Here is an 18,239-nt window from a genome sequence, read left to right on the forward strand (position 1 = left end):
CCCAATCAAAAACATATATACTTTATATGGCCGGAAACGCTTCCTTCTGCCTGTTACATACTTTTCAACGAATCTAGTATACCCTTTTACTCTACGAGTAAGGGGTATAATTACTAAACCATTTAACTCAGATGGTTAACTCAACCCAAAAATCCAATTTAGTAGCGTATTTGCAATTTCCATTAAGTCTATTAGAAGCAATTAGTAAATGTAAAAGAAATCTCAAAGCTAAATTGCATCAAAAACTAGAAATGTAAAATCTAATTGAAGTGGAACTGCAAACGAACAACACACGCAATTTGCAAATGGAAATTGTTTTTGTCTTTGAGGGTGCAAAAAAACAGTCTTCGTTTGCGGTATTTGCCATTTAATTTCTTATCTGTTTCAATAAAGCTAATTTTATCTCTAAAGTCATTTAACTGTTATTAGATATTTTTGAGGTTCCACTTTCCTTTGGCTTATGCCAGATGACGCTAAGTGCTCCTAATTGAAATTCGCACAGAGTTTTAATTGGCATTGCTCGTATCGTGTTATTATTGAAACAAAAACGTTTTCCAAAATTTTAGTAAAAATTATTTTTTTTAAATTGGTTATAAAAAAAGAAATCGCAAATAATTAACTTGTATTTATTTATTAATACTAATAACAAGTTTTAAATTCATAATCATATTAAATTAGTCGAGACCCATTCGTTTGGCCGTTTGGTTTATGTGGGCTACCAGACTTGTAAACAATTTCTCTTTTTTAAGCAGGCTTGGGTACTGGTTTAGCAGATGGCACATGGAAGATGATTCGAGTACGTTGACTCTTTGAAAGAATACTTGACAATTATACGATAAATTCGTTACAAATAATGTATCAGCCAGAAGAATGAGATCCTAAATATATATACTATGTCCGTATAAGCGTCATGATCTGGGAATCCTCAAAGAACACAAACCTAAAAAACAGTCACTTCCACACTTGCTAGTTTCTATCCATGTCCCAAAACATTAACTAAATAGCTCCAAAACTTTTGGAGATTTAAGATTTATCTTACTCGGACTCACCTGAGCTGATTAAACGGTGTCGAGGAACTCAGCAATAGCTGAGTATAATCTAATCTATAATCTATTTTTAAAACTAAAAATGATTTCGTCCTTTACGTTCTAATACACCATCAAATAAATTACTCATTCGGCACACGCAATAAAACATTTTTTACAGCTTTCTTGCGGTTTAAGTATCATTTGTTAAAACTATACATCCGCAGATGAAAAAAGACACTTTCTTGATGCGTAAACTGCCGTCCACAATGATACGGTGCGCCGTATATTGGTAATAAATGGATTAAATAAATAAATGAAATACAAGCGTAATAGGTTATTCTAGATTCGTTGAAAAGTAGGTAACAAGTAGAAGTAGTTGCGCATAGACGCAACCCAAGCTTGTTAGCTGATTTTGTCACGCCCACTCTAACGCCCATAAGCCTCCACAAACTGACAAGCCCACACTTTTGAAAAATGTTTTTTCCTAATTTTTTTGTTGGGCTTTTAAATTTCTATCGCCCACAAGCCACGCAACAATTTTAATATTTTTTTATTTTAATATTTTTTTCCCAAATTTCTACTGATATTCCAGAAAATTTTGAAAATACTCCTTCGCACATCCAATAGCTGAGTAAAAGGTATCTGATAGTCGGAAAAATCGACTTAGCATATTCTCTTGTTTTTTAATAATTCCGAACGGCACAGCGATTCATATGATAGAACTAACTTAACTTATCTTAGTTCTGGCTATGCTCGATTGTTTTAACAAATACACTCGACTGCTAAAGAAAGGCAAATAAGAGTTTCTTTCTGGGTTAACCGACATCCGAACACTAAATTCTCCAGCCGCCGCGGCGCAATATCCTTTGTCCTTATACGAGTGCATACTTTTGGGCGCTTGATAAGAGTCTCATAAAACGTGACGATAATCACAATTGATGCTACAGCACAGGTAAAAATGTGGATTTTTGGGGACTTTTCGGTCCAACCGCATTATCAACCCTGCTGACCCGACTTATTATGTTCTCTTCTCTGTTTACCAAAATAAGGTTGAAATTGTTAATAATTAATAAATTGGCCTTCAACTTGGCTAGTGCCCGGATCTAGACACAGTTGCAGAGCTTCATTTTTGATGCCGTACTGGCGCAAAAGATACAGATACTATACAAAAATGAAATTTTTGATGACAACGGATGAAATATCGCATTCGACAGGTAATAGTTCAAAGGGGTTGAATCGAAAAAATGATTAAAATCGGTTTATTTTAGAAGTTACACGTGTTCAAAGTTAAACCTTTTTTGGGATGCAAAAGAAGTAGGTGTTTTTTTTTAAATATGTAACCGACCGGCTTGGTTATGGTCTCTATGGAAAGGGTCATCAAATCTCTGTAAGACCAAGGTAGAATAAATGTATAATATTCTTTGCACGTGCAGGCATACCTGTTTTACCGAACTACTAATTTTCACATATTTTTCAACTTTGATGGAAAACAAAAATGGGATTCTACCGTATTTTGGGTTCGGCGTATGAGGTGTTGTTCTTGATTATGTTCTTTATCATAATCAAAAGAGATCGGGTCCCCCGACATCCCACCACGAATTTCCCAGGCAAAAGATACTTTCAGCGTAAAAAACGCGCGGCTTAGTGCAGATTCTGCTACAAGCGCAGTCGCTGCGCAGTACGAAATTGAATGAAGGGCACACATTTTGGCGGCTTGTTTTTCAATCAGTGACTTTGTAATGATTTTAAATGAATGTATAATGATTAACTATTCTTCAAAAATATTAAATTAAGTAAAATTGAATGATTATTTTTAATTGTTTGTAAAAAAAAGGTAAAAATATATGAAAATATTATATGACAAAATAAAAAATAGAAACAAATAAATAAATAAAATTTATTCTTTTTTTTTTTAAAACATTATATATTTACCATATTAGCATTTTCAAAGGAAACAAATAGAAAACAAAGTATTTGCAAAATTGGATAAAAATTAAGAAAAATGCCTCCAAAAACATTAATTTTCGAGTATAAAATCTACTATTTATCACACCATATTGTATGACCACTTAATAAAATTATGAAAATATCTCAACTGGTTCAAGAGTTATGATTTTTGTAACCCAAAAGTATCTAAGGCGCCACTGTGCGGCTGTCAATAATAAATCAAGAATACATATGGTTATCTTGCAGGTACCTCGACACAAACGCTGTAAATTTAAAATCACTGCTATAGGCATAGGAAGGAACAAGCTTTTTATATTGTTGCTCCTAGACTATCTTACTTCTCCTATGTCGTAAATAGTCGGTTGCTTTCGTCTTTTCCCTAGGGTAGCGCGGTGCCCAAAGTCTCCACACGCAATCCATTATTGTATTAATTAACAGGAACAGGATCACCAATCAGGCGCTTGATAAATGATGTCACTTGGTATCGTAAATTTCTATTTGAACATGTGCAAGTTTTGCAATGAAAATAAATGGGACTGAATTCCTCGATTCCTGCTTTGAATATAATCATACGAAAGGCCGAAAACGGTAACGCATATGAAGGGCAGCATGTGTAGAGGAGGCGGAAGCATTAGGAAGTGATTGTGGTCCTTGTTGCAGGCCATGATTCATGTGGCGGCCAATTAAATCAAATTCACGTATTGCTTGACCAGTAACTATAGACTTACAGAATATTCGAAATGCCGTAACTAGATATCTGGATTTCTTTTCGGAATAATACAATTAAATTGGTAAATTGGTAATTTCAGGATTGGTTTGACATTTTCATTTTATTTATTATACCCGTTACTCTTAGAGTAAAAAGATATACTAGACTAGTTGAAAAGTATGTAACAGGCAGAAGGAAGCAATTCCGACCATATGAAGTATATATATTCTTGATCAGGATCAATAGCCGAGTTGATATGGCCCTGTCCGTATGCACGTCGAGATCTCAAGAAGTACATAAGCTAGAAAGTTGAGATTAAGCATACAGACTCGAACTGCTTGCCACACCCACTCTAACGCCAACGAAATGTTACCCGCGTAACGGCTATTTAAATTGCAATCTGTGTAATCCGTTTTAAAAAGACAGACACTGCCGCTTTATGGCTGCATTTTGAAAACGAGTTAATCACAAACAAGCGGTAATTGCAAGCATTGCTGAAATTTTACAATTTTCATTTTAAATCAGATTTTGACTTAATTTTGGATTACAATTCGAAATTGTTAAAGGACAAACTAGGTTGTGTTTTAAAATGAGAACGGGCGCAACCCGCAGGTGCTTCTAGACTTGTGCAGTTGCGATTATAAATGGTTGCGTACTTCATTTCGGCTAAAATACTAACATGAGTAATTAATTTAATGCACCATCCGCAACCTCCACGAACAATATTTCAGCTTTGTTTGTGTGATGTGCGAAGTTTTGTGGAGAGGGACGTGGCAAATTTAGAGGCAAATTTCAGTGCTTAGGATAATTAAGTTGCGTAACAAATGAATCAATGTTTATAGCGATTGTTCCGTAAATTGCAGTGCATTGACAATGCCAAAGTCTATGTTGGGCCAGCTGCATTCAAAATCTGGCAAATGGTCGCGGTACAGGCACAGCCCTAAAAACTGCCCTATTGCTCCCCTGTCTATGTAATCAATTTTAAACGGAAATAATGGCGAACGGTTCTGGTACTTTTTAAACGGTCGCACAGTGGCGCCTTAGATACTTTTGGGTTACAAAAATCCTAACTCTTGAACCAGTTTAGATATTTTCATAATTTTTAAATGAAAGGTAATTTGAATACCTTGCGATTAAGTGGTCATACAATATAATAAATAGTAGATTTTAAACTCAAAAATTAATGTTTTTGGAGGCAGTTTTCTCAATTTGTATCCTATTTCGACAAATACTTTTCATTTGTTTTCTCTGAAAATGCTAATATGGAACATATTTAATGTTAAAAAAAAAAAAAATTTAAAAGACAAAATTTTTTATTTATTTAAAAATTTTATTTTTCTCATTTTTTTCATATATTTTTACCTTTTTTTACAAATAATTAAAAATATTCATTCAATTTTACATGGTTTAATATAATATTTTTGAAGAATAGTTAATCATTATACATTCATTTAAAATCATTTCAAAGTCAGGGACTGAAAAACAAGCCGCCAATACAGGAAAAAATGTATGCCCGCCATTCAATTTCGTACTGCGCAGTGACCGCGCTTGTAGCAGAATCTGCACTAAGCCGCGCGTTTTTTACGCTGAGTTGAAAGTATCTTTTGCCTGGAAATGTATATTCTCCATCAAAGTTGAAAAATATGTGAAAATTAGTACTTCGGAAAAACAGGTATTCCTGCACTTGCAAAGAATATTACACATTTATTCTACCTTTGTTTCACCGAGATTTGATGACCCTTTCCATAGAGACCATAACCAAGCCGGTCAGTTACATATTTTACCCTAAAAATCGACCGCAAAGTCAGAATTTTCTAGAAAAAAACCTGCTTTTTTTGCAACCCAAAAAAGGTTCAACTTTGAACACATGTAACTTCTAAAATACTAAACTGATTTGATTTCATTTTTTGGATTCAACCCTTTTGAACTATTGCCTGTCGAATGCGATATCCCACGCAAATCCGTTGTCATCAAAAATTTAATTTTAGTATAGCATTTGTATCTAATGCGCCACTGTGGGTCGTCTCCGTATCGAATCGGGATAAAAGCCTGGCCCGCTGCTATTCGATGTTTACGTCCCCATTAAATTTAAACATAACTTGTTGAGTAAAAGAGTATACAAGACCCTTTGAAAAGTATGTAAGTAATTGAAGTAAAGTTTATACATTTTTGATCAGTTTCATTAACCCAGTCGACTTAGCCCTATCCGTCCGTCCGTATGAAAACTAAAAAGTTTAGACTACGCATGCAGATTTTAGAGACGTAGACGCAACGCAGGCTTGGATCGTTGCCACGCCCACACATCTTAAAATTAAAATTTTTTTTTAATAATTTATCTAGCCAATTTTAATAGTTATCCTAAGAACACATTGGCCACCCCCACTTTAACACCCACAAAGCTACCAATACAGTAAAGAGCACAGTTTTAAACAGTTCTAAGACATTTTTATTTTCTTATTATTTTATTGATAACTTCTGTTGATATGCCAAAGTAATTTTGAAATTCCCCTACTTATCTGTACGAATGTCTCTTACAATTAATGCGTGCCTATCTTATTGTGCGTAAATAAACAAATGAGTGCAGCAAAACATTCGTTTTATTATTTGATTGCGCATGCTGCGAAAGGTTTAACGATAAAATTAAAAATGGGTGTACCTGCGTGTGTGCAATAAATAAATAAATTTGGTCGGGAGTGTAATATATTAATGTAATGGCAGTATTATTTAATTTGTCGACTGGATTAGACCATAGCACAGCATTTTTAGGAACGTTACACCCTTGCTGACCCTCGAAAGTCGAATAAATGTAGACATTTTCCTTTTAAGAGAAAAATGTAACCGAAATCTTTTGCACTTTTTTTTTAAAGTACATAAGTACATAAAGTACATCATCATTACTGCACTGTGGCTATAATGAAATCAATATATTTGTTTGGTTCAAAGATAAACAAGAGAAAACGTTATAGTCGAGTTCCCCGACTATCAGAATATATATATTTCTCACCTAGCTTCAAAGCGAACGGTCGTATTTTTTTTCTGCGCCCCGAATTTATTTTGCGTTTTTCAAAACCAGCGGCGGATTTTAATAAATTTGTTTATAATATTAAATCTTTACCTTTTATGACTTTGTGTTTTCTTTATTCTCTCTTTCGTGCGCTTGCCGGCAGTGCTCTTTGGTGTAGTTTTTGTGTGAACATTAACCGCACTGTCCATCCGCTCTCCCACACAAAATTAAGTTCCACACAAAGTTCTAAGTGAGCTGACTGCGCTCGTGCGGCTATGTGATAAAATGGTGCACACTAAGTGCGCTAGTTTAAGCAGCCGAACAAGTGATGACCTAGCAAAGGGCCCAAATCTAAACAAAAGAGAACACTATAGTCGAGTTCCCCGACTATCTGATACCCGTTAATCAGCTAGTGAAAGTGCGAAGGGGGCTCTTCAAAACTGACAGTTTTTTGCGGTTTGTAGGCGTTATAGTGGGCGTGGCAAAAATCGTGCAAGTCGATGGAAATTTACATTCCTAATAAAAAAATTGAAAAAATATCTAAACATTTTACAAAGGTGAGGGCGTGGGAGCTTTGGGCTATTTGTGGGCGTTATTATTATTATTATTTATTATTATTATTATTATTATTATTATTATTATTTATTATTATTATTATTATTTTTATTATTATTATTATTATTATTATTATTTATTATTATTATTATTATTATTATTATATTATTATTATTATTATTTTATTATTATTATTATTATTATTATTATTATTATTATTATTATTATTATTATTATTATTATTATTATTATTATTATTATTATTATTATTATTATTATTATTATTATTTATTATTATTATTATTATTATTATTATTATTATTATTATTATTATTATTATTATTATATTATTATTATTATTATTTTATTATTATTATTTATTATTATTATTATTATTATTATATTATTATTATTATTATTATTATTATTATTTATTATTATTATTATTATTTTATTATTATTATTATTATTATTATTATTATTATTATTATTATTATTATTATTATATTATTATTATTATTATTATATTATTATTATATTATTATTATTATTTTTATTTTTATTAAATTTCCCTTTGCACATTCCCCTGGTGCGCCTCGTCATTAATAATACAAATAGCATCTCATTCTTAGTCCAGATATCAAGTGGAATTGTAATCATCTACACGGCTGGGTAATAATCGGAGATGTGCGCCCACATAAGGTGAGAAAGGTCGCTTGACTGGCAATAAAATAAATGTCATTTACTGATGACTCATCAACATAATTTTTACGATTCGCCCACTTCGATGAATAAACAAATAAACCAACTGTAACCGGCTAAGAAATCGAACTCTGACTGAATCGGTGACTGCTTTCGCATGCATCGACTTTTTATGGCCGGCTACCGTCGAAAACAATGGACTGAAATGGAAAAATAATGCAAAATCATTTAGATTACCTTCTAGGCCAAAGGGGACATTATTTCCCCTGGTAAAGTCATAAAATCCTGCAGCGAATACAATTCTCATCAAGTCGCAAGTTTCCGCTAACCAACTGAATACAAACCACAACGAATCAGCTTTACAAAAAGGTCTGATTATCGGTGTTGACGGATTTTTGCAAAAAATCTTTCCCAGAAATGACTGAATTCCGGACTTTATTAGACAACAACAAAAAGGAGTCACTTTCAATGGATAATAAAGTTTTAAAAAAATATACTAGTTAAATTTCAAAATATTATAATTAAGGTTTTAATAAAATAAAATGTATCTTAAATATATATGATGATTTTAGATATATATATATATATATATATATGATTTTATAAGGACAGATTTTTGCAAAGTCTACAATATCCTAAATCCATTCGACTTTTGTAGATAGAAATATAAAAGCTATAGCCATACAAAACCCTGAAAAATTCTTGAAAATGTCATAAAATATTGCTTACTAAACCTTTGTTAGAATTTGGTTTAAAAAACGTACATAATTGTATCACATTTTTATAATGTGAAGAGAATGCGAAGAAAAAAAAGCCCTGTACATCCTAGCTAACCTGCCATCATTGGTGGTCACTGATGCCAAACTATTAACCCACGATTCCCATAGCCCCTTCAATCGCCCGGAACTAACGTAATCAGGTCACGTAATGCCTGAATAAGATAGAAGAAATCACTATATACTCAGGACTGCGAGTGCGTAAATGTCGAAACTAACCTAAGAAAAGTTTTGGACGCAAGCTCGTCTAGGTCATCGGTAAAATTGTGTAAATCCTTGTCGCGTGATACAATCATTCTTTCCTCGCATCGCAATTTCAAATCTAAACATATATATGTCAAATTTGTTGCATTTTTTAACAATGTAAATTATGTAAATTAAAACGCTGCGGTCAACTTTTTTTTTGTAATCTTCAGATGTTTATATTCAGTAATCTTCTAAAAAAATGAGTTATAGTATTCAAGGATAAATAAATAAATATATATTCGATGGATAAATAAACAAAAAACAAAAATTCAAACATGTTTTCAATGAAAACCATATAAACGCATTAGTATTTTAGGCGCTTTTACTCTTTACTTTTTAACATCTTAATATAATTTTATTGAGTGTTCCGTGCTAGGTATTAAAATTTCTTGTATACCTTTTATTATAAAACGACAGAACTCCGAAAACGAAAATATGCCAGCCACGATAAAATTCAACGAATTGGGAAATCTAAGTCACTCTGTGGGTTTTATTAATATGTAAAACCCATCATTAGAAATGCAGGCAACTATGGGTAGCATAAAAATCTTATGACTCCAAATCCCGAATATCTCGCATAAGTTTCATTTTATTTTGATGTTTACTATTGCCCCAGGGGCTGTAACTGTCCTTCGAAGTCCCACCTGGATCACTTGCTAAATTACCAAGGACGGAGCAACAAAAATCAGCAGTGACAAAAATACAATTCAAAAAGACTACGGAAATAGTAGGAAGTGGCAGTTGGGGGTTGAGCATGTGCTCATGAGAACTAAAGCAGGGAAAATGCCTATTTACGAGCTTGCATGTTGCCGGACACATGGTAATCATATATTTTGGTCATATCTGTGGACCATAAAACCAGCGTTCTTATGTGCCTGTCAATGTGTTGTTTCATGACATTTATTTCGTTGGTTTCATCCCTGTTTCGGACTTTTTCGAAGACCTGCGTGCAGAAGGAAAATATTTTAGTGTCCATTTAATGTTCAATCTAAGATGAGCTCGTAACTTTTGATCGACTAAACGAGCTAGGGCCCAGAACCCGCCCATCACGATATTTGTGGGTTAAATGTGGGATAGTAGTTGAATCCGAGAAAAGTGGGAGAAGGGAAGGATTCCGCACTCGGATTAGCCACCAGGTTGCGAATCTCTAGAGACAATTTTGCAATTGTCTAGGCCTCTGACTAATACGCAGAAGTTTTTTGTATGGTGTCATCGTTTTTTGTTTGGATTTCCAATAGCTTCTGAAAGTCCGGAATGTTGTAACAGGAACTGTGAGTTATAAATACATATATAATTTAAATTAAAAACACACTTTTTCCACGCCCGGGAACAAACAAGTGTGGACTGCCCCATGATTAAGCCCAGACGTAAAGCAAGGCAGACGTAGTGCAAACCGCAGGCAGCATCAGTATTTAAAGTTACAGAAGTTTTTTCTTGGCAAAAAAAAATGTGTTATCCTCTAAAGAAAAATAGAAGCATTAATTTTATTTTTTATTACACAGAAACTTTGGTTAAAGAGCCAGAAGGAAGTGTTTTTGACTACTTGATCAGGATCAATAGCCGGAGTCGATCTGGAACTCTATGTGGAAGAGCATTCTCTCTGGTTTGATATGAAGGAGAAATTTCAACAATGACCGTTCTTGGTGGCTTGTGGGCTTTTCAGTAAGCCCCTTTGCACGGGCATAAAAAGTTTAATAGAGCACAGCGATGTGTAGTTAAATTTCTGAAAAACAATATTGAACAAGAGAGATGCCTAAGTCGAGTTTCTCAAATATTAGATCCCTGTTACCCAGAAATTTACATAGGTGCGGGGAAAAGAAAGAAAATAAAAAAACCGCGGCTTCACACTAGGGATTGTGATAATAAAATGTTCAAAAACTGTTTTTATTTATTATAATAACACTCAAAAGATTTGTTCTTAAGCAAACAAGTATTCTCATTTGTTTATGCCTCTACTGATTGCTAAACGTAATCCCTACTATTAGACATCATTAACATAGGTTGTCATTTTCAAAACATTGAATTTAAATCGCACTCATTTTCACATAAACTCCAGAACCGATTTAAATGCTCTAGCAGACCGAACCAATTTTGAAAAGTGATTAAGTTTAACTGCTTAACGAGCTAAGCTACGAAATGCAAAGGACAAAAGCCAGTAGAGCACATGGAAGCAAACAAAGAAAGGGGTATTGCAGGCGGCAGAAAAAGGAGCTACCAGCAAAATATGAGGAAATGGCAATGGAAGTGAAACTGTAGTTCTTTAAGGACATGTGCCTGCTAACTACTTAAAATCTGTGCGTCTGCACGCATTACAGACGAATTACGATGCTCGTTGGGCAATTGCAGTTCATTGTTATTTAATATGTCGCCCATTCAAAAGAGAAAGAGACGAAACGACCAGCAGGAACACCAGGAGTCCAATAGACAACGGGAACACGGTTGAGAAAATTATACTTTATGGTGCCAGGACACTGGATAGCAGGACAAGAGCACAGCAGACGTAGACGGCGTGACAGTGATTGCAATACAAACGGTTGCCAACGTTTCCAAGTGGATTATTGCCTCATGCCAATTATCATATCAACGATACACAGGCACAGGTCTAAGTAAATGGGCAGAAACGTGGGACGTGGCAGATTGGCTAACAAGTACGAGTGGAATGCGAAAAGGGTCCAGCCAATAAACTAGCCCACTCTTCCAGCGACCATCGCACATTACGAGGTGTTGACTACGTCGGCATCTGGCGACTTCTGTCGCTCTCTCTTTCTCGTCACCCTTATTTGGTTCTTCCGTAATTGCATATAAAATTTAAAATGGATTTTGATTGTTTATGACAAATCAACTATCTGATTAGCTGCGTCCACTTGGTCTGCTTACTTTCCGATTTACGAATACGTCCACCTATTTACATGGGCTTACATTAATGGATTTATATATTCAAAAGGGATATGAGAGCTATTGATATTTGGTAAATCAAACCAAAAGACCCCTTGACGAGGAAAAAAAGAAGTGACGAATAAATCGCATAGATGCAGAAAAGGATATAAGTAGTTTGTGTTATTCCTGGTCGGTTTTTAAAAACATAAAGCAGAGATGCATTAATCGGGCTAACAGGTAAAATTGTCACATAAACCCTCTCTCAAAATTTTCAAATTTTACCAGTCTTGTTGTAAATATAGAATTATGGCAAGGTTATATAAGCTTCGGATTGCCGATACAAGTTTGCTGCGTATTAAGCGGTTGCTCTTTTAAAATATATATCATATAATAACTTAAAAATACATTAAATAAATAGAAACCGCTGAAAACATATGGATCCTCTGTTGCAACGACGCCTATTGAGCAATAAATCCTTCTATTTCCGGATTCGTGATTAATATTAATTAAGCTACGTAAACGCTCATATTTCTCTTGGCTTAGTGTTTTAAATCAACAAAATAAAAATAACGTCACGCTGAAATGAATAAAATTTTATGGTTTGGCTACATCGGGAAAAAGAACACCGGTTTTCTGAGTCCAAGCGAGAAAATATGCCTAAATGCATCTAGAAAAAGAATACATAGGTGCGACAAAACTTATTCACCACCAATGTTGAGAAGAATCAAGAATTTGTATGCCTACAGTATTGTACTGGGAAGTCTTTTCAGTACAGCTATTTGGACCATCTACAGACTGGGTAAGCCCGAGGAAGACGACCGGGGTCCTATAGATGATGAATTCAGCCGGCTTCCCTGGTTCCGCCAGTACCTAATGAGAATGTGGCATACACTTAAGTATTATGAAAAAATGATGGAAGAACCCCAGATGACAAAGTTGTTGCCAAACGTTGTTCCACCGCCGTATATACAATCTCCCTATTCACTGGTCCTGGAAATCAAAGACGTCCTGGTGCATCCAGATTGGACTTATCAGACTGGGTGGCGGTTTAAAAAGCGGCCGGGTGTGGAGAACTTTCTGCAGCAGTGCAGCCGAAATTTTGAAATTATCATATATACTTCAGAGCAGGGTATGACTGCATTTCCCCTCCTAGATGCTTTGGATCCCTATGGCTACATAAGTTATCGGCTAGTAAGAGGGGCTACGGACTTGGTAGAGGGACAGCATACCAAGAACCTCGAATATCTTAACAGGGACTTAAGTCGTGTAATAGTTATTGATTGTGATCCGTATACCACTCCACTGCATCCTGATAATAGCTTGGTGCTCACAAAGTGGCTGGGGAACGATGATGATGTTCAGCTCTTCGATCTCACGGCTTTTCTGCAGTTGGTGGCCGACCACCAAGTAGCTGATGTAAGGGAGGTGCTGCGATACTATCGACAGTTTGAGGACCCCATTGAGCAGTTCAAGGACAACCAACGACAATTGCAGGAGCAGAATCAGGGAAACATTCAGAATTTACCAGCTTGTGAACGTCAGTAGACCTTGACTTTATTGTGACGCTCCCATTGAGGGTCTTCAATCAAATAAATTTTCGTTTATGTACATATACCCTAAAACAATAACAAGAATGAACGGTTCCGGTGTAGCGATATGTATAAAAGGGTATACTAGATTCGTTGAAACAGGCAGAAGGAAGCGTTTCCGACCATATGAAGTATATATATTCTTGATCCGGATCAATAGCCGAGTCGATCTGTCCATGTCTGTCTGTTCGTATGAACGTCAAGATCTCAGAAACTATAAAAGCTAGAAAGTTAAAATTCAGCATAGACTCCAGAGACATAGACGCAGCGCAAGTTTGTCGATTCATGTTGCCACGCCCACTCTAACGCCCACAAACCGCTCAAAGCTGCCACGCCCACACTTTTGAAAAATGATTTGATATTTTTTCATTATACCCGTTACTCGTAGAGTAAAAGGGTATACTAGATTCGTTGAAAAGTATGTAACAGGCAGAAGGAAGCGTTTCCGACCATATAAAGTATATATATTCTTGATCAGGATCAGTAGCCGAGTCGATCTGGCCATGTCCGTCTGTCCGTCCGTCTGTCTGTCCGTCTGTCCGTCTGTCCGTCTGTCCGTATGAACGTCGAGATCTCAGGAAGTACAAAAGCTAGAAATTTGAGATTAAGTATACAGACTCCAGGGACATAGACGCAGCGCAAGTTTGTCGATTCAGGTTGCCACGCCCACTCTTACGCCCACAAACCGCCCAAAACTGCCACGCCCACATTTTTGAAAAATGTTTTAATATTTTTTCATTTTTGTATTGGTCTTGTAAATTTCTATCCATTTACAAAAAAACTTTTTGCCACGCCCACTCTAACGCCCACAAACCGCCCAAAGCTGCCACGCCCACACTTTTGAAAAATGTTTTGATATTTTTTCATTTTTGTATTGGTGTTGTAAATTTCTATCTATTTGCCAAAAAACTTTTGGCCACGCCCACTCTAACGCCCACAAACCGCCCAAAGCTGCCACGCCCACACTTTTGAAAAATGTTTTGATATTTTTTCAGTTTTGTATTAGTCTTGTAAATTTCTATCTATTTGCCAAAAAACTTTTGGCCACGCCCACTCTAACGCCCACAAACCTCCAAAAACTGTCCTTCGCACTTACACTAGCTGAGTAACGGGTATCATATAGTCGGGGAACTCGACTATAGCGTTCTCTCTTGTTTTTGTATTGGTCTTGTAAATTTCTATCGATTTGCAAAAAAACTTTTTGCCGTCTGTCCGTCCGTCTGTGAACGTCGAGATCTCAGAAACTATATAAGCTAAAAAGTTGAGACTCACATAGGCGCAGCGCAAGTTTGTCGATTCATTTTGCCACGCCCACTCTAACGCTCACAAACCGCCAAAAACTGCCACGCCCGCACTTTTGGCAAATGTTTTGATATTTTTTTAAAGTTTTATTAGTTTTGCAAATTTCTCTCGATTTGCCAAAAATATTTTTGCCACGCCCACTCTAACGCCCACAAACCAAGAAAAACTTGCACGCCCACACTTCTAAAAATTGTTTTGATATTTTTTCATAGTCTTGCAAATTTCTATTTTTTTGCCAAATAAACATTTGCCATGCCCACTCTAACGCCCACAAGCCGTCAAAAACTGTAAGTGTTGAAGACTCCGCACTAGCTTAGTAACGGGTATCAGATAGACGAGGAACTCGACTATGGCGTTCTCTCTTGTTTTCAATCAAACCCCTGACCTCGACGTTCTGTGATTAATTTAAATGGGACAAATCAGCATTATCTGAAAGTGAAACCTGTTCCGCAAAAACTCCTTTAAACTCTTGTATAAACTCCGTCTCTGCTCCTCGTTGATATTTGTAACCGTTCCTCGTAGAGATAAAGGGTATACTAGGGTTCGTTGAAAAGTATGTAACTGGGGGAAGTGGTTCGTACCATATAAAGTATACAAAACAAGCGGCTTGTACTCAGTTTTGCATTATCCGTTATTCGCTCATATTTATGTTCTTCTTACTTTTTTATCAGTAAATATAACTGCAGATTTACGGTTAAGTGACTTTTTTATTTATTATTCGTTGTCAGAATGCAGAAAATCACTCTCTTCCACAAGTTTATAGTTGATTTGTTAAATTCGGAACTTAGTCTTTAACTATTCAATGGAAAATGAAGAAAAATAGTGAACTTTTAACGCCCAAAGAAGCTTCTACAAAAATAAATAAAGGCGTGAGTCGATGGACATATAGTAACTTATGTAGTTACTGCTTTATTTTATTAAGGAATACAATATATTGTTGATTTGATGCCGTAAGCTTGTTGCGCGGCCGAGTTGAAGTCCAGAGTGGCCAGTCTGACGATATCAGAAGCTATCGTCTTCCAGGAAAGGTCTTGGCGTTAGTACTTCTTAACGCCGTGTTGCCAGACTGGGCTTTAGTCTGGGCGCCACATCTACTCCCCCTCCAGTGACTTCGCCATGTGGTGAAGGTAACGGTATAAATTCTGGAGCTGCAGATGCAGGGCTCGGTGGCGTAAGTGACTGCGAAATCGGTTGGTCAGGCGGTGGATCCTCGTGGTGGTCTTCGCAAGCGTCAGCTTCAGATATGAAGGCAGGCTTGAGGAGGTCGACTGATATGGCCTTCTCTTGTCCATGAATGCTGATGATGTAGAACTGGTCATTAACCCGGCGTATTACCCGATGAGGTCCCGTGATATGCGGTTCGAGTGGTTTTTTAACAGATGCCACTCGCTTAAAGATGTGCGTACAAGTTCTCAGGTCCTTACATATGAAAACAGGTGGTGTAGCGTGATGCGGTGTAGGAGTAGGTCGGGCTGCCCTGTTATGTTGATGTAGTTGCTCGGTGATCTTTGCTGAAGGCAGTTGGAGTATGCGACTCAAAAAATTCGTTGGGGATACAAATAGTGGTGCCAAAATGGATTTCGGCCGGCGATGACTGGAGGTCCGCCCTAAACGCCGAGCGCAGCCCCAACAGAACCGTAGACAGGAGATCCGGCCATGCTATGTGAGACTTACACATCAGGGCGGCCTTGAGGGTACGGTGCCATCTCTCCACGATGCCGTTTGACTGAGGGTGATATGTGGTTGTACGTATCCTTTCGGCTCCAATTAGTTTAGCCAGCTCAGCAAACAATGAGAATTCGAATTGAGTTCCGTGGTCCATTGTTATAGTGAGTGGGCAGCCAAACATGCAGATCCACTGTGTGTTCAGAGCTGCCGCGACAGTCTTCGCGGTGATGTTGGATAGTGGAATAGCTGCAGGCCATCTTCTGAAGCGGTCGATGATGGTAAGACAGTAGCGTAAGTTACGGATAGTGTGAAACTCAATCAGATCACCGTGAATGTGCTCGAAACGATTGTCAGGAACATCGATCTTGTCCACCGGGCGATGGATTTTGGCCCGCTTGCAAGGAACGCATTGTCGGGACCAGAGGGTGGCATCACGGTTAATTCCTGGCCAGACAAACCGCTGCTTAAGTAACTTTGCAGTTGTACGGCCGCTGGGATGCGCCAATCCATGTACTGCATCAAAAGCTTGGCGTCTTAGACTTTTGGGTAAATATGGCCGTTAGCGTCCATCCGAGATGGCACACCAGATGTCTAGGTTGTCGATGTTCCTAACTTGTAGAACAAGAGAAGTGGTTCGAGGAAGCTCAGCCATTTCATCGTCGGTTTTTTGGGCCTCGAATATGGCTTGAGCACTGATGTTAGACGGTATGCTATGGAGGAGAGGTTGTCTGTCACTGTGTTGTTTTCCCCGGGAATAGTGTACAATCCCGGGTACAATCGTTAAGAATTGGGAGATAAAATCTAATTGTTGTCGAGGCGATGCTTTGCTTGCTTTCTGCCTGAAAGCGTATTGTAGTGGTTTATGGTCGGTTTGGATGATGAATGGACGACCCTCTAGAATGTGCTTGAAATGGATGATACCAGCAATAATAGCCAGGAGCTCGCGATCATACGTGCAGTATCATACGTGCCTTACTCTGCCTTCCCGATGGGACGCAAAACGTTGCCGACTAGTTGTTCGTTTTAAGGGCAAGGTGAGCCGATGGGGAAAGGAACGAAGAGCACACGGCACGTAAAATTCCTTGCTTGCAGGCCAGGAATGCATTCTCCGCGGGGCCGGTCCAGGCTATTTCGAGCATTTTTGGTTGCGCCTTTTAGGTAGTCTGTGAGCGGGATATGAGCCTGAGCTGCATGTGGGATGAGGTGTCGGTAATAGTTGACCATTCCCAAAAACCGGCGCAATTCCATGATAGTTTGAGGCTTGGGAAAACTGTTGACTGCTTAGTGCGATCAACAGAAGGCTTGAATCCGCTCGCGTATACTTGGAAAAATTACCTTACTTTTACCAAATTGACACTTTTGAGGGTTAATTTGAAGGTGGTTCCCCTGCAAAATCTCAAAGATTGTCTAGAGGTGCTTTAAATGCTCCTCATGCGTTGTGGAGAACACGATGAACCACCATGTGGCGCTGGAAGGTTTGCGCTGCATTGCGCAGTCCGGGTGGCATGCCGACGAATTCGAAAAGGCCGATCGGTGTAGTGACGGCTGTTTTCGAAATATCACCTGGAGCGACTGGGATCTGGTGGTAGGCACGCAGCAAATCGATTGTGGAGAAAACCGAGCACCCATGCAGACGTTGAAGAATGTCTTCCCCATGGGGAATCGGGGAGCAATCTCGAATAGTGGAAGCGTTAAGTTTGCGATAATCACCAGTAGTGCGCCATTCGTTGCTTTTCTTGGGGACCAAATGAATAGGACTGGCCCTTTGGCTGTTGCAGGGGCGAATCACTCCATGCTGGAGTAAGAGATCGAAATCCCGGCGTGCCGCTTTTAATT

The 18,239-nt window shown here is 37.4% G+C and overlaps 2 protein-coding genes and 1 long non-coding RNA gene across 4 annotated transcripts; 2 read left to right on the plus strand and 1 right to left on the minus strand.

Moving 5' to 3' along the window:
* The first annotated feature begins 5,764 nt into the window (after positions 1–5,764).
* On the plus strand, positions 5,765–8,420 carry LOC120445272. Of its 2 annotated transcripts, none has more exons than XR_005615734.1 (3): positions 5,765–5,823; positions 7,876–7,945; positions 8,067–8,419. It is a non-coding gene; the product is annotated as an uncharacterized LOC120445272 (long non-coding RNA). The 2 variants fall into 2 exon arrangements; XR_005615735.2 differs by having other exon boundaries at positions 5,771–5,819; positions 8,067–8,420.
* A 3,963-nt stretch (positions 8,421–12,383) lies between these two features.
* On the plus strand, positions 12,384–13,466 carry LOC120445268 (mitochondrial import inner membrane translocase subunit TIM50-A). The gene is made up of 2 exons (XM_039625566.1): positions 12,384–12,530; positions 12,591–13,466. The coding sequence occupies exons 1-2, from the start codon at positions 12,427–12,429 to the stop codon at positions 13,387–13,389; spliced, it is 903 nt and encodes a 300-aa protein (XP_039481500.1). The 5' UTR covers positions 12,384–12,426; the 3' UTR covers positions 13,390–13,466.
* Positions 13,467–15,782: 2,316 nt separating this feature from the next.
* LOC122756429 lies at positions 15,783–17,055 on the minus strand. Its single transcript, XM_044005883.1, has 3 exons — positions 16,986–17,055; positions 16,410–16,916; positions 15,783–16,246 (listed from the first exon to the last, which is right to left on the minus strand). Exons 1-3 carry the CDS (start codon positions 17,053–17,055, stop codon positions 15,783–15,785), a joined length of 1,041 nt encoding a protein of 346 aa, XP_043861818.1.
* Between the last annotated feature and the right edge of the window lie 1,184 nt (positions 17,056–18,239).

The sequence above is a fragment of the Drosophila santomea genome, chromosome 2R (genome assembly GCF_016746245.2).
Source record: "Drosophila santomea strain STO CAGO 1482 chromosome 2R, Prin_Dsan_1.1, whole genome shotgun sequence".
NCBI lineage: Eukaryota > Metazoa > Arthropoda > Insecta > Diptera > Drosophilidae > Drosophila > Drosophila santomea.

Coding starts and splice junctions, on each gene's coding strand:
- LOC120445268 (XM_039625566.1), top strand. CDS start 12,427: ATGAATAAAATTTTATGGTTTGGCTACATCGGGAAAAAGAACACCGGT. Junction 12,531..12,590: donor TCTAGAAAAAGAATACATAG/GTGCGACAAAAC, acceptor GTATGCCTACAG/TATTGTACTGGGAAGTCTTT.
- LOC122756429 (XM_044005883.1), bottom strand. CDS start 17,055: ATGGCTGAGCTTCCTCGAACCACTTCTCTTGTTCTACAAGTTAGGAAC. Junction 16,917..16,985: donor CGACAACCTAGACATCTGGT/GTGCCATCTCGG, acceptor CTTTTGATGCAG/TACATGGATTGGCGCATCCC. Junction 16,247..16,409: donor CCTCAAGGCCGCCCTGATGT/GTAAGTCTCACA, acceptor AACTGCCTTCAG/CAAAGATCACCGAGCAACTA.